Below are 16,867 nucleotides of genomic sequence, written 5' to 3'. Positions count from 1 at the left end.
TTGAATGATTCTTTTATCAAAATTATGTGGAACAAGTCAGTTTATACAATATGCGCACATGATTAGTGTTAACATTAACAAACATGGTACGTTTTTAGTCCTGTTCATGCAACTGCACTTAAAAACAGATTTTTTCCTTTTTTTCTTTTATTATTTTCTTTCATTTACTCATTTTTTTACTGGCTACCAGTTTTTAAATAGAAATTCATTAATTGAATGGAAGAAGTTGTCCAGGAAAAATATTTTAAGTTAGATTTAAAACTTACTTTGCTATCTGCAGGGCATTTTATGGTACTAGGCAAATAATCAAAGACTGTTGTGTATTAAACCCCTTGCTGAGCCACAGATAGCCTTCATAACGGGTATTAAAGGTCATTTTCTCTCTAGGGTTGTAGGTATGTATATCACTGTTCTTTTCAAATTGTGATGGATTACTTATGACAAATTTCATTAACAAATATGTATATTGTGATGGCGCAGTTAAAATGCCTAGCTCCTTAAAGAGGTACCTGCATGACATCCATGGGGAACACCACGTTATTCTTATTGCTCTCTTTTGTACAGTCACTACTTTCTTTCCAAGTTATGAATTACCTGTTACCCCCCCAAAAATTATATTGTAAGATATTACTGAATGGAAAAATGCAAAATATATCAGGTCAATCCATGTGTTTCTAAAATTAACTATAACACAAAGGGCAAAAGTAGCTGAACTTAATTGTTTGAGAAGCTCAGTAATATGCTTCTACCAGTTCAAACTTTGCCAGTAGGCTTGCCAAAATGGTAATACCGGTTTCTGTCAGTTTACCACAGTTAAGCACTGTTAGCCTTGGCTAACACTTGGATGGATGATCGTCTGAGTCTGCCAAGCACTGCCGATGAGTGGGATACACTCAGCCCTTGCGAGGCCAATTGAGGAGCTACTTGACTGAGAAGTAGTGGCTCTGGTCACAAAAACTGACAATGGCTGGGAGAGGGTGCGCTCACCACATGCCACTCTATATCTGCATCCAGTGATGCCTCTCAGCCAAGAATGACACGGCAGTCAGTCGGTACAGTTGGCATTCTAAGGGCTGCTCAGACAGATTACTTTGGAATACATTGAGGGAGCAAACAGTGATCAATGTTATTACTAATATTTACTATCAAAAACAGTCTTGATCACAAATTATTTATTCCAGTGACCGGATTCAACCACAACTGTGGTCATCTTCAGACCTACAAGTCAAATACAAAGTTTGATCAAAGGGCTACATACATTAAAGAGTAATATATAAAGCTACAAAGCTATAAAGTGGTGAATTGCCAGTGAGCAAGAACCTCCTTCTGGTGATAAATCACTACTGGAGAAACCAGTGCACATCTTACTATATACACTGGAGGCTCCGCCCACTTCTGACAGAATTATGGCATCGCTAACCAATGGGTTATAGGTCGAATAACAACATAAAATTTCTTAGTTAAAAGAACATTGACACAAAAGAAAACTGTTGTTGTTGTTGTTGTTGTTGTTGTTGTTGTGGTCTTCAGTCCAGAGACTGGTTTGATGCAGCTCTCCATGCTACTCTATCCTGTGCAAGATTCTTCATCTCCCAGTACATACTGCAACCTACATCCTTCTGAATCTGTTTAGTGTATTCATCTCTTGGTCTCCCTCTATGATTTTTATCCTCCACACTGCCCTCCAATACTAAATTGGTGATCCCTTGATGCCTCAGAATATGCTCTACCAACCGATCCCTTCTTCTAGTCAAGTTGTGCCACAAATTTCTCTTCTCTCCAATTTTATTCAATACCTCCTCATTAGTTATGTGATCTACCCATCTAATCTTCAGCATTCTTCTGTAGCACCACATTTCGAAAGCTTCTATTCTCTTCTTGTCTAAACTATTTATCATCCACGTTTTACTTCCATACATGGCTACACTCCATGCAAATACTTTCAGAAACGACTTCCTGACACTTAAATCTATACTCGACGTTAACAAATTTCTCTTCTTCAGAAACACTTTCCTTGCCATCGCCAGTCAACATTTTATATCCTCTCTACTTTGACCATCATCATTTATTTTGCTCGCCAAATAGCAATACTCATTTACTACTTTAAGCCTCTCAGTTCCTAATCTAATTCCCGCAGCATCATCCGATTTAATTTGACTACATTCCATTATCCTTGTTTTGCTTTTGTTGATGTTCATCTTATATCCTCTTTTTAGACACTGTCCATTCCGTTCAGCTGCTCTTCCAAGTCCTTTGCTGTCTCTAACAGAATTACAATGTCATCAGCAAACCTCAAAGTTTTTATTTCTTCTCCATGGATTTTAATTCCTACTCCAAATTTTTCTTTTGCTTCTCCTTTACTGCTTGTTCAATATACAGATTGAATAACATCGAGGAGAGGCTACAACCTGTCTCACTCCCTTCCCAACCACTGCTTCCCTTTCATGTCCCTCGAGTTCCAAGTGGGTTAGTTGTGTGGTATCCCACTCTGCAAAAACTCTATTCTTATTCGCCACTTATTTCACTCATTAAAGCATGTCATTTAATTCCTGGATATCATCAGCATCTATAGTCCGAAGACTGTCTTCACCTGAACCAATAATCCTCTTTAGTGAAGCAATAATGTGTGTGGCACCACAACTAGTACGTGAGGTAAATGTTCCTGTAGCCATTTGTGGGAGGGAGATACCCCTGGCACTCTCCTCCCCTCCTCTAAGCCTCAAGATGCAATTCAGTGACTATTTCCTCCAGCATCCATACTTCGTTCCTTACCACCCACATTTTGTAAGTCAACTTTCAGTGTCCAATGGTGGCTGGTTAGAATGATGTCCTCATGTCTGGAGTGCAGTACTCCTCCTCCTAGTTGCTGATTCCACAATGCATCTAGCACTTCCCCAATGCAGAGTGCAGAGTCAACAGAGTTATGGCAAACATCATGGTCATCCTTGATCATAATGCCACATGGGGAAAACTAATTCACATCACTCTCTCTCCCACTCACAAAAGAACCGGGTGTCTGTGACTCACCATTGCACACCAATGATGGAACACATACTATTATGACAACATATCCTCATATTACTTATGCAACACAACATAACTTGCTACAATGCTCACCATGAGTTCTGTCTCTCTTACGTAATTAATCGCTTACAATAAATATTCTCCAATTACATATGTTAGTGTATCTACTTATTCGTGTGACCTCAGTAAGGCATCTTGTGTGCATCTGCACGAGTTTATTTATCCGTGTTCCCCATTTTGCTCCCTACCTTCTTCTGAGGAAGTGGAAGTGGTGTGGTACTTGCGGTGGGGCATCTGGAGTGCCCTTGAAAGATCTAATGTATCCCATGTGGACAACAGATGTCTACATCAGCAACTGCAATTTAATGTTTACTAGCAATGTCATTTCCACAACTTGGTACGGCCCTTGATACTGTGTAATAAATTTCTTCATTTCATACTTTTGTGTATAGGAGCTAGTTAACACACCCATTGGCCAACAGTATACTCCTGCTTTTTAACACTATTCAGGCCCATTTTCTTGAATATTTGCCTTCTGCATTCTCTTAATATTTTATCAATGTTCTGTACTGGTTCCTTATTTTTCCCTGCCTTAGGTCCAATAACCTCAAAAGGTGGTGACACTTTCCTTCCATACATCTTTATGTATGGTAAGAGACCAACACTGTCCTGCTCCTTTGAATTATAAGCAGCCACGACATAGGATAGGTAAACATTCCACTTATTATGGTGACTACTGATGTAATAGCTTACCATCTTACCCATGGTTTAGTAATGCATTCAGTCCTCTCATTACCTTGGGCATACAAGGGATTAGGAGGTCTTAATTTCCAGATTCGTAACAGGTGGCACACGTGTTTCATTAGCGATGACATGAAGTTGGTTCCCCAACCCATAATTATCATGTCAAGGATGCCAGACATCAACAACCAGTTATTCATCATTGCTTGTGCTACTATATGTGCTTGATGATTTGGAATGACAATCATAAGGATGAAATGTGGCCTGCAATTGTCAAAACAGAGAGATTACCCTCTGGCATTTGGCTAAATGGACCCAAGATGACTATCTGTACCATTTTGAATGGTTTGGATTCATTTGGTAATCTCTGAAGCAGTAGTTGCTGATGACTTAAGTCTGCATGTTGGCACTTGGCACACTATTTCTCACATTCTGGTTGACACCCTGTTTCTGCATTCTCTACCAATATCATCTGTTGTTCTGCAACCTACATGTCCCAACAACATGTGGTCACGCAATTCTTTCAACACTTCATCTCGTGGTGCAACAGGCACTATATTGTGTGGCCCAAACTTCACTGCCCTATACAACAAACCATCATGGACAGCAAACAGCAGCTATTTTCTGAATAGCTTGCAATCTGCATCAGTGGACTGCACCTTCTGCCATTCTGCAAGGCTATGACCAATCACATGTTTGACACCAATCTTCCAGCTTAGTCCATCTGCTTTACAGTGAATCATCTCATTTGCTTAATTTCAACATCCATGAAATCACCCTATTTGAAGGATCTCTTAATCCTAATAACCATTCTAATGCTGCATGTTCAGTTAACATTTTGAATTTTCTGTCACACAGGTAATACCTGCATTACATGACACCACATATCAAACTCAACATTCTTTTTCTGTGGACAATTTTTCTTTTTTCCAGCTTTATTTAACTGCCTTGATGTGTAAGCCACTAGGTGCTCTTTCCCTTTCAGTTTCTGGCTTACAACACACCCTACTGCCTGGCTGCTTGTGCTGTAGAAAAGAATAAATTCCTTCTCATAATTCAGAAATACTAATACAGAGAGAGATGTTAGTGTCTCCTCCAGCTTTTCAAATGCAACTTGAAAGTCAACCATACAGTGGAATTTGAGACCTTTGTTTTATAACTGTGTCAACAGTTTTACAACATCTTTATTATTGTTGTTGTTGTTGTTGTTGTCGTTGTCGTCTTCAGTCTAGAGACTGGTTTGATGCAGCTCTCCATGCTACTGTATCCTGTGCAAGATTCTTCATCTCCCAGTACCTACTGCAACCTACATCCTTCTGAATCTGCTTAGCGTATTTATCTCTTGGTCTCCCTCTATGATTTTTACCCTCCACGCTCCCCTCCAATACTAAATTGGTGATCCCTCGATGTCTCGGAACATGTCCTACCAACCGATCCCTTCTTCTAGTCAAGTTGTGCCACAAGCTCCTCTTCTCCCCAATTCTATTCAATACCTCCTCATAAGTTATGTGATCTACCCATCTATTCTTCAGCATTCTTCTGTAGCACCACATTTCAAAAGCTTCTGTTCTCTTCTTGTCCAAACTATTTTTCGTCCATGTTTCACTTCATACAAATACTTTCAGAAATGACTTCCTGGTACTTCAATCTATACTCAATGTTAACAAACTTCTCTTCTTCAGAAATGCTTTCCTTGTCATTGCCAGTTTACATTTAAATCCTCTCTCCTTTGACCATCATCGGTGTTTTTGCTCCCCAAATAGCAAAACTCATCATTAGAGCGACAGATGTACGGAAATAAGGCAAATGCATACTGTTCTCGACATAAATCATCAACAAGGCTAGTTATAAATAAGCAAGACACTAAGTGGTTATTGTAATATGTTACCAAATAAAGCAAAGTAAGCATTGGCGACAAAATAGCTCTGTCCATTGAGTACCCTTGTGGGCTCATGCTTTTTTGCTTTGTAGATCTCCAACTCCCCTAACAAATCAAGAGCATGACCCTTTTCCGCCTTGTGCAGAATACACAAACAATTCTCAATATTGCCTATAGTGTGGCCAGTTTCTGCCAAACGCATTCCCACTGCAGTTTTTTTATATGCCAGTAAATGCTCCTTGAATCTTACTTTAAAAGAACAGCCAGTTTGATCAATACAAAATTTGTCACTGTTGTGACTCGCCAATCTTTCAAAGTGCCGCCGCGCAGTTACGTGCGTCCTCTACATGCGGCAAGCCAGCCAGCGGCCGCTAGACTCGGACTCATTTCGGATTTGACTGTTAAAGTGTACACACATCTTACTTTGTTTACTTGATCTGTGACTTACATGTATTGTGTCGTCCTTGAAATATATTTGTTCAACTTGATGTTATAACAATTGGCGACGAGGTAGTGCATTTTTCTTTTTCATCGTTGACCCACAGGTTTCCATGGCTACTTTAGAGCAACTATTGCAAGGTGTCTTCGAACAGCAAACGCTTTTCACAAATGCAATTCATGATTTCATCGCAGCATCAAATGCTCTCTCATCGTTGTCTCCCCCTCCTTTTCCTCCTTACGACGAGACGGTGGAAGACTGGTCTGATTACGAAAAACGTCTTCGACAGCACTTCTTGGCATTTCATGTCGCGGATGACCAAACATGTAAGTCTCTGTTCCTTTCATGGATTTCACCTCAAATGTATCGGCTGTTGTCGCAATTGGCTCCTTTGAAAGATCCTGCGTCTTTGTCCTTTGGTGAAATGTGTTCACTTCTGTCCGTATATTTTCAAAAGCATACACATGTGGTAGCCTCTCGTGTTGCCTTTTATCGTTGTCAAAAACAACCGAATCAATCCTATCGCACTTGGGCTGCTGAACTTCACAGCCTCAGTCGAAAGTGTCAATTTGTTACTGACATTCACAAAGAATCCTACGCTGATTACATGGTATGGGATGCTATTACAGGTCGGCGCCCGACAAAGAAGTTAGGCAACGTGCCCTTCAGTTGGCAAATCCGACTCTAGATGAAGTCCTATCCATTGCTCAGTCTTTTGAAATTCGGCCGCTTCAGTAAACTGCCGCTGCGATCGATGCCTTTCCTCGTCCTACACCTGTTAAGGAACTGCAGGCCTTCTTGGGGAGAATAGCATACTATCACAGGTTTTTACCATCTGCTGCTTCGGTGGCTCAGCCGTAGCATCGCCTGTTGCATAAAAATGTGCCTTTTCACTGGTCCACGTCATGCGATGCAGCTTTCCAGAAATTTAAGACTATGCTGAAACAGGCCCCTGGCCAACATCTTGTTCTTGCCACGGATGCCTCTCAATACGGGGTCGGTGCAGTCCTTGCGCACCGTTTTTCTGACGGTTCTGAACAACCCATTGCTTATGCCTCCAAAACTCTCATGGATGCCCAACAAAAGTATTCTCAAATTGAAAAAGAAGCTTTGGCCATTATTTATGCTCTTCATAAGTTTGGTGTTTTTCTCTATGGATACAAATTTCATCTTGTTACGGATCACAAACCACTTGTTTCCTTGTTTCATCCATCAACTTCACTTCCTGACAAGGCTGCACACCACCTCCAGCGTTGGGCTCTTTACTTGTCTCATTTCAATTGAGATTCATTTCTGGCCGACAGCACAACATGCTAATGCTGATGCACTGACTTGCCTTCCCATGGGTCCTGATCCGGCATTCGATAGGGACGAACTTTTGTGTTTCCACCTGGATGTTGCCGACAAGCGGGTTGTGGACAGGTTCCCTATCACCAGGGACCGGCTGGCGGCTGCTATGGGTTCTGATCCTACCCTCTCCCAGGTTTTACGCTGTATTCAGAGGGGTTGGCCAGATCGTCTGTCCGCTAAGACTTCTGATCCATTGTAGAACTATTACGCTTTGTGTTACCGCCTCATGGCTAGGGATGGTGTTATCCTCCTTTCCACCGACAATGCTTCACCGCGTGTTGTGGTACCTGCGTCTTTGCGTGCTTCGGTCTTGCGCCTCCTTCACCAAGGGCACTGGGGTGTCTCTCGCACAAAATCTCTGGCGCGCCGTTATGTGTACTGGCCCAGCATCAACTCTGAAATCGCACACTTGGTCACTGACTGTGGCCCTTGTGCGTTACAGGCCACCGCCCCAAAGTCATCTTTGTCACTGTGACCTTTGCCTGAAAAGCCCTGGGAGCGTATTCATGCCGACTTCGTGGGACCTTTTTTAGGTACTTATTGGCTTCTCGTTATTGACGCCTATTCTGACTTTCCTTTCATTGTCCGTTGCACGTCGCCTACCACCGCGGCAACCACAAATGCTCTACCTCACATTTTCTCTTTGGAAGGCCTTCCCTCTACTCTTGTTACTGATAATGGTCCGCAATTTGCCTCTTCCGATTTTGCAGATTTTTGTGCCCGTCAGGGCGTCATGCTCATCACGGCCCCTCCGTTCCATCCACAGTCAAGCCGTGAGGCTGAACGTATGGTCTGCACATTTAAGGCTCAGATGAGGAAATTCCCAACTTCTTCTGCTGCTGATGATGCGCTTCTCCAATTTCTGGCTTCTTACCATTTCTCCCCCATGGGTGACCACAGCCCGGCTGAGCTCTTACATGGCCGACAGCCCCGCATGCTACTTCATCTTCTGCAGCCTTCCACCTCACGGCCGCGGGTGCCTTCGCTTGGCCAGTTCACCGCCAGCGACCTTGTATGGGTACGGGGATATGGCAGGCAGCCAAAATGGAGTCCTGGCCGCATCTTACGACACTGTGGCCGACGCCTGTATGAAATCCAGACAGACATGGGTGTTGCAGTGCGTCATTCAGACCAGCTTCGGTCTTGTGTGCCAGAAACGCCTGCTCCGGATGCCGCTACACCACCTTCGGTTCTACCTGATGCTCGGGATCCTGGAATATCTCATTACTCACAACGCAGTCCTCTCACCATCATCTCGGTGCCAGCACATGAACTGACACCAACAGGAGACATGCCCATGCAGGAACCAGAAGACCACCATCTGTTGGAACAACTCTACTGGCTCCTTCTCCTACGGACACATACACATCGCCCATGTCTCCTGTTATAACAATCGGACTTGCCGCAACGGGCAGATTGGTGCACAGGGCCCCAGCCAATGCGACCCCCACGTCTCCTGTCATTTCGACCCATTATCATCGGGGACACTTCCGTCCGTACGGGAAGCCTCCTCCTCGAGACTTTACAGCCAGTCAAACAACACCTATGGACGTTAGCAATCTACAGGGCCACCTCCATCAAGACATGTGCAAAAAACTTCAAAGGGGTGAAAAATGTTGTGACTCGCCAATCTTTCAAAGTGCTGCCGCGCAGTTACACGCGTCCTCTACATGCGGCACTGTCTGCCAGCCATGCAGCAGCAGCGCCACCTAAGCGGCCAGCCAGCCAGCAGCCACTAGACTCGGACTCAGTTCGGATTTGACTGTTAAAGTGTACACACATCTTCCTTTGTCTACTTGATCTGTGACTTACATGTATTGTGTCGTCCTTGAAATATATTTGTTCAACTTGACGTTATAACAGTCACAACTGCAACAAATGATCTTACAAACACCAGAACCATCAAATTTGTGAGAATTATTACTCTAATTATGTTTTACACGGAGTTTGAGAGTGTTGTTAACTCGAAAACCGTATCTAACCTTAGGTTTCGTGAATCATTTTTTTATTTGTTGGTACATTTTGCTGTAAAATTTCATTGGAATAGTTTTCAGTTTTTCTTTATTACTTCTTTTTGCTGGGTAATTGTGCATCTGCCTACTATTTATTTCCTGTTTTTTATCCTATTGTTTGGGCGCATAACATTATTTGCCAAAAAACTGTTGGCTACTGCAGTTTACTTTAATATACTAAGTTTTTCGTGTATTTCACTGTCAGCCAATGGTAATCGAAAGAGTCGGGGAATCATAGAAGTGAAAAAGGCCCTTTTGTATCGTGGTGGATGGCATGAACTAGCACCGATAACAGTGTCTGTACATGTAGGCTTTCTGAAAATTGAAAATTTATGTCCATTATCAACTTTCTTAATAGTAAGGTCTAAATAGTTAGTGGATCTCACTTCTTTTACTTCTGAAGTGAAAGCCATTTTTGGTGCATGCTGGCTATGGCTTGAGCAAATGTGGTAACCTCATTCTCGTCACCCTCTAACAGTAGCAAGATGTCATCGACATAGTGTTTATAATGTATAGTCTTCTCTTTTAGTTGTGGAAACTTAGCAAAGAACTTACTTACTAAATCATTCAAAAAATGTCTGCTAACGTACCAGCCAAACTGTTACCCATACCAAGACCACTAGTTTGTTGATATATTTTTCCACTGAAGGTAAAAAAGTTATAAGTTAATGCAAATTCTAAAAAGTTCTATTAATTCTGTGTATTCTTCAGAACTGATCTTGTTGTGAGTTAGCAGATCATGTTTATTTTGCACATCTGCAGGTCTATTGGTGGTTTGCTTATGACTAAGGGCCACACTTAAGATTGTGTAAACCATTCAATCCAGAATATCCAAATTGACAACTATCAATTCTTTTGCCAGAATCACTTTATAAGTACCAAAATTATCTACACTGATAAGAGCCATAGGTTCCCCACCTACTTCTTGAACACATGCAATGCTCCTTCATGTATAACACAAGATCTTAGCTGATACCTGCACACGTACTCAGCCAGAGTGCCTGTGTCCTGTGGAACTTCACTGTGCGAATTGAGTCTTAATGACTTTGTACACAGTTTAATTGGCTCTACTCTCATGACAAGAGGCAATGTGTTTGCAGCGACCTAGCACAGATGCAACCTAGCTGGGTGTCTCAACATAAATCCTGTTTTTTAAATAATACGAAAAGTACCCTCTCATCATTAGATTCACCGCCAATGACACTTAATTCTTGCCAGACTGTTACTCAAGCCACAAATGTATCTGTTTAAAAATGGCGTAATTCCTCCAGCTGTATTAAGGTGTTGGTTTTATTGGCCACTAGATTCAATGCTGTTATAACATCATCTTTGGGCCCATACTTGTTGACAGTAACCGTATGTGTCTAACACTGCATAATCTTCAGGCCCATACTTGTTGACAGTAACCGTATGTGTCTAACACTAGTAGTGTTAGACACATACGGTTACTGTCAACAAGTATGGGCCTGAAGATGAAGATGTAACAACATCGAAACTAGTTGCCAATAAAACCAACACCTTAATACAGCTGGAGGAATTAGGTCATTTTTTAAACATATATTATACCAGCTGACATCCCAAGTTGTTCGTTTTAATTATGGATATACGAAGACAAATGTATCTAGTGGCCACATTTGTATGACATATGTTACTCCTGTCATGAGGGCGTTTAGCAGCAGTGTGCCTGGGCAGGAAAACAACATTGTTGGCCAATGCCCAGTATTTGCCAATATACTGTGGAACCAAGACCTGATGTTTGCTTTACTTCGTCTCAGCAGAAATTGGCCAAGTACCTAATAAACTCCTGACTGGTTTGGATATCAGTAGAATTATGGTACTACAGCCCACTTCCAGGTTGATATGGGGGCTGAAGTTTCTTTGAGTAACCAGAAAACCTACCAGTATTTGGACACCCCGCCCCCAATATGCAGCCATGGCAGCAGCAGGTTATTTCATTCAGCCAGCAAAAGATTTCTTTGTGAAGGCAAATGACTGTAGGGAAAAATACAAGAATATAGAGCGGCAAATCGGTTTGCTGGTCATAAGTTCACCATCAGCTGCAAATTTTTCTGGTTTAGATGCAATCATCACAGTTGGCTATCAAATATTAAGTGAGGTGAAATGGGTATCCATCTCAGTACAATACCTGGATTTAGAATCGTTATTAGAAAATTATAATCAGTTACTCCAAGATATGAAGGGTTGGGCCAAAGAGTTTGGAGCGCGTCTTTAACTTATGCAGTTCCCAGTGCCTAAACTTTGTTGTTCGCGGCCAGTTCTGTTCCAAATGCAAGATGCAATGAATGCTGAGTTAGAAAGGTCACAAGAATTGGGAGTGATTGTGACAACTTCAGCTAGCCAATGGCCAACTCATGTGGTCGTCATGAAGACAGCAAATGCGTCTATCAGATTCTGTGGTGCTTTTAAGGCCAGGATTAATGCACAAAGTGAGATCAACATTTACCCAATCCCTCAGCCAGAGGAACTTTTAGTTAAGTTAGGGGCAGTATCTTTCAAAAACTGATTTGACAGATGCATACTTGCAGTTACTTCTAGACATAGAAAAGTGAAAAATTCTGGTACTAAATACATCTTTTGGAATGCATTAATGCAAGATGTTGCCCACTAGTGTCACCTCAGTACTGGGAATTTTCCAAAGGTAAGCAGACTAACAAACTGGCAGTATTCCAAAATGTGTACACCATTTGGATGACATTTTGGTGACAATTATTACTAGGGAACAGCACATGCAAAACATACAAACTCTATTTCAGGAGTTGCTGGAGTACAGGATCCGCCGTAACCTAGATGAAAAAAAAGTTTTTTGCAGCCTCTGTGCAATATTTGGGGCATATGTTACACAGCAAAGGCATCATGCTGATGGCAGAGCACAATGATGCAATGAAGAAGCTGCTGTCTTTTTCTGGGGAAAGTGAATTACTATGCAAAATTCATTCCCAGGCAGCTCACCTCACACATCCATTGAATCATTTGAGGAAGAAAGACATTCCATTCATTTGGTAAAGAGTAATCAACCACTTTTGCACCTAACAAAAAGACACTCTTGCAGAGACACCAAAATTATTCACAAATTGAGGAGGTGCGATCCATTATGCATGATGTCAAAAAATTCCATGTTTTCCTATATGGGAATATGTTTCAGTTACTTACAGACCACAAACCCCTCATTTCTTGGTTCATGTTCACTCCTATCAGACAAACCAGCACAGTGTTTGCAACATTGGGATCTCTTCGTGAACAATTACCATTATCAAATTCATTTTCAGCCCACTGCTCTGCATGTTAACACTGATGCATCATTATATCTCCTCATCAGCACCGACATTGAGTTTGGCTGCCTGGAAGCAGTGTGTTTTATCCTAGATGGAACGATGCATGACCGCTTGCAAGACTTCCCAATCAATGCTCGTCACGTAGCAGTGACTACTAGCCAGGACCACCTCCTGTACAGAGCCTGTGCAAAGTGGTTGGCTGGCCGGGGTTCCTCCTAAAATGATGAGACCCAGCATTGGGCAATTATTTTACTACAAAATATAGGCTGAATGTTGTTCAGGGAGTAGTATTATTGTCTACAGAAGATGCTGAATGTCGCATTGTTGTTCCGGCTCTGCTGCATCCTTCAGTTGATACACACATCCCACTGTGGGATGCCAAAGATGAAAGCTTTAGCTAGGCTCCATGCTTACTGGGCTTAGATAGATAGATAGCACAATCAAACACAAAGTGTGTACATGTCAGGCTTGAACTCACAACCAAGCCTCCTCAGCAAAAAGTTTTTCCACATAACCCCAGTGTGAGCACCCTTACAAGAGTATGCACATTGACCCTGCCAACTTTTTCTCAGAGTGCAATGTAAGTTGCTAGTGGTAGATGCACTAATTTTCCATATGTGACCCACATCTCTTCTACAGATGCACATGCTGAATCTGAAGGCTCACTTCCATTTTCACCATAAAGGGAGCCCTCCACGCATTAGCATCCGAGGACGGACCTGTTTGTTTCAGTGGAATTTTAGGCATTCTGCTAAGGGAATATGGATGAAGCCCAGCTGTGGTACTGCTTGGGCACAGGCTGTGCATGCTCCTGGATTTGCTGCATTCTGCCTCACAGACCCTCAGCCTTAGTTACACACCCAACTACCAGCATTGTGCCACCATGTGGGCTTGCACCTTCAGCTAGAGGCTGGGTTGGGTACCAGGCATCATTCTCAGTCACAAGAGATGCCAACTGTTCCTCGTTGCAGCCAGGCAGGAGCATCTGTTCCACCACAGAAACCAGATACAGCCGCAACGTAGACAGGAGCTTGCTCCACTCTTCAAGCCAGCACAAGAGGCTTCCAATCCCACTCCTCTCATTGACCATATGTTTACGCCATGCCCACAGATTGCTGGTGCTCCTCGGTTCACAACCGGGGCACAGTGCTAGTGCTGTTATATAACCTGCACCCACATCGCCATTACCAGCAGCAGCTCATGGCCAAACTGGCATGAAACTGGTAACCCAGGGAGGTTGAGTCACTTCTTCCAACACTGCATTTGCAGACAGTCTTTGATGTCTCAGCAGTAATCGCAGCCTCCAGTGGACCAGGCAGCAAATGAACAAGACACCATGGGGATGGAAATACCACAAATTGAGGTGCTGTTGGGAGTCACTGGAAGGGTTCTTCACATAATATCTCTCCCCCCCCCCCCCCTTTCCTTGAGGACAGAGCACAGGTTTTGTCATTTCTGACCCTATGCACCTATTAAAGGGGGGAGGGACTTAGTAACACCACTGGAGTCGGACACTGATATTGAGATGGCTGCACCAGCACTGACCCATAAAAGCTGTATGGTTTCACAGCCCCAATGTGGGCTACATGGATACTGCAGGAACCGGCAGTCCCTCTGGTAGCGTAGGCAATGAGGAAAGAAAGTGTCCCTTGACCAGTTGTGTTTACATATCTAAAACTTTCTGGTCATTTACATTACTATTCACACATAGTAACCATCTCATGGGACTTATACGTGGGTAGTGTATTAAAATAACACTTTATATTTGTACAAAATACACCCCATTTGTCCCTTATTCCCCTCACCATAACTACCTCTCCTACCTGCATGGCTACCCTGATGGCAGTGGCCAGATCTTCCAGATTCTCAGGATGTACTCTTCTAGACATGTTGCGTGAAAGCCCCCTTAGAAAAGTATCCAATGCTCTATGCTATATTTCCTGGAGAATATGCCTCTTAGCCACGCCATTTTCCATCTACTGATAGGTCGTAATATTTACTTTCCTTACCCTATTCAAAAAACTTTCTAGTGTTTCATTCTGCTTTTGAGACGCTCCAGTGAGTTGACCAGAAATGAATTTCATTTTTAATCTGTTTCTCTAAACACTATAAAGGCCCTTCCTTCAGCTGCTGAAAAGTACACATATTCCTCAAACCCTCATAATACATCACCTAAGTCATTGTTTACTCATTAAGCACAATTTGGCCCTCTGCAATAGTCATTCATCCATCCAGAAAACCAGCCCTTCGGCTGCTTCAAATTCACCTATGAATGCCAACACAGCCTCAGTTGACATGTCAAAAAAGTGTAATAAGACTCACAGTAGTTAGTTAATTTCTTCTACACCTGCATGTTTCTTAACTTTAGAACTCTTATTTGATCTACAAAAGCTTGAGAAACCTCTTGCCAGGAAACAACCAGTGTGTCTCACTCTGATATTGGAGAACCTGTATCCACCAAAATCAAAATAAAACACAAAACAGATAACAAAAACAAACAACCAGACAGACTATAGCACAGGCACTCAAACACAGTAACACACCATTCTTAGTCTTTGCATCTAATTTTTTAACATTTTGATTCTGAATACCACTCACCATAATGACCATAGCACCCACATGTACTACACTTAACAGGTGCTAACTGTGCACGTGACATGATGTGGCCCAACACATTACACTGCTGCATCTTACAGGTTGCATGCCAGTATGATCTTCCTAGTATCCCCCCAGCCCCTCTTAATTGAAAAAGATCCAACTGGTTCCTCCGGCCTCACTGACTGCATCTTGCCAAGCTCCCAGTCAACCCTTTGCATATGAACAGGAGAAGGTAAAAAAACAAGAAGTCTACACATCATACTGCATTATTGAAGCTGCAAGCTGGAGCTGACAATTATGTCCATGGTCCAGCTGTTGGTAGTAGCCACGAACTTTTCACACCAAATGCAGAAGCTGGGTGCATGACGTCTACAGTGGTGGGAGAGTTGGGCTGCCATTACATCAGGATGCACTGCAGTACACCCCCGCAGCGCAGCTCAGCTGCACTAGTGTGGTAATGGTGATGATAGTGGTGAGACGAGTTGGATGATAACCCATCATGGAAACATTTCTTATTAAGAAAGTCTCTTATTCCAACCAATTACAATGGTGGAGTCAAAGCTAGAAAGGTAGTCGGTGGCGTCCGTGACGTAGACAGCTGCAGGTACTGTAGTGTATCAGTGTCGGCATGAGGCTGCCAGGAGGAAGCTGCATAGTGTGTCCCCATAGGCAGTGACAGCTGTCAGCAGGGTGCTGCTCTTAGCACATCAGGAGAGGCACTGATGTAAACTGGTGGCAGCATGTAATGGACAGCAGAAAGCAGCTACAGCTGGTGACCTCTTTATGCAGCACGAAGAACACTGGACAGGCGGGATCAAACTGCATCACCCAGCATGTCTGATGTCAATGGTGTGTACCTACAGTGGACAGCAACTTTGTATAACAGCCCTGTGAGATGAACAGTGTCAGTATGCCCGTTTGGGCAGTGGAGGCTAGACAGCTGGAGAGCTCAGATGATCCACTAGGAAAGTGGCCATTAGCAGATGGTAGTCACCCAGTGAGTGGCCTGACGATGTGAATGTACTGAGTTGACAGCATTAAGATTCAGCTCAGGCGTCACCCTGCAGCTATTTACAGCGAAGTCTTAAGATTGTGGATGGTTAGTTCGTCTCTGACTGCCAACGGACTACTACTCTTGACTAACAGCTGGTTTTAACTGCATAACTGAACACAGTATGCACAACTGTGACTGAGAGTCTAAATCAGGTGGTATTTATACGAGCTGGTCCCATTATTGTAAGCAAACAATAATAAAAAAGTCCTAGTTTCTGCAAACTGTCATCTCCTACTGTAACTGTCTCCATCTTCAGTGGAGAACTGACACCCACACCCAACCATTCTGTCATTCCATTATAGATCTCAGAAGAACTGCTGAAGATGAAGGTGGATAACCACAAGACAACCAGGCAGATCCGTGGTTCTGCAGCAGGAACATCCTATGCAGCAGTAGGATTAAGTGTCAAGTTTAAAGTTACTTTTGGCCTGCTTGGTTGTTTCCCTATCCTTTCTTCTTCCTTTTTATTTTATTTTG

The 16,867-nt window shown here is 42.8% G+C and overlaps 1 protein-coding gene across 1 annotated transcript in view; it reads right to left on the bottom strand.

The window, feature by feature from the left end:
- The window catches only part of LOC124763951 (protein UBASH3A homolog), a 260,599-nt gene that overhangs the window by 88,392 nt on the left and 155,340 nt on the right, over positions 1-16,867 (bottom strand). Inside the window, 1 exon segment of the mRNA XM_047249130.1 lies at positions 13,579-13,723. Coding sequence (XP_047105086.1) covers positions 13,579-13,723 — 145 coding nt within the window.

The sequence above is a fragment of the Schistocerca piceifrons genome, chromosome 1 (genome assembly GCF_021461385.2).
Source record: "Schistocerca piceifrons isolate TAMUIC-IGC-003096 chromosome 1, iqSchPice1.1, whole genome shotgun sequence".
NCBI lineage: Eukaryota > Metazoa > Arthropoda > Insecta > Orthoptera > Acrididae > Schistocerca > Schistocerca piceifrons.
Note: the sequence above shows the minus strand (reverse complement) of the source record. Positions and strands in the feature narration are given on the sequence as shown.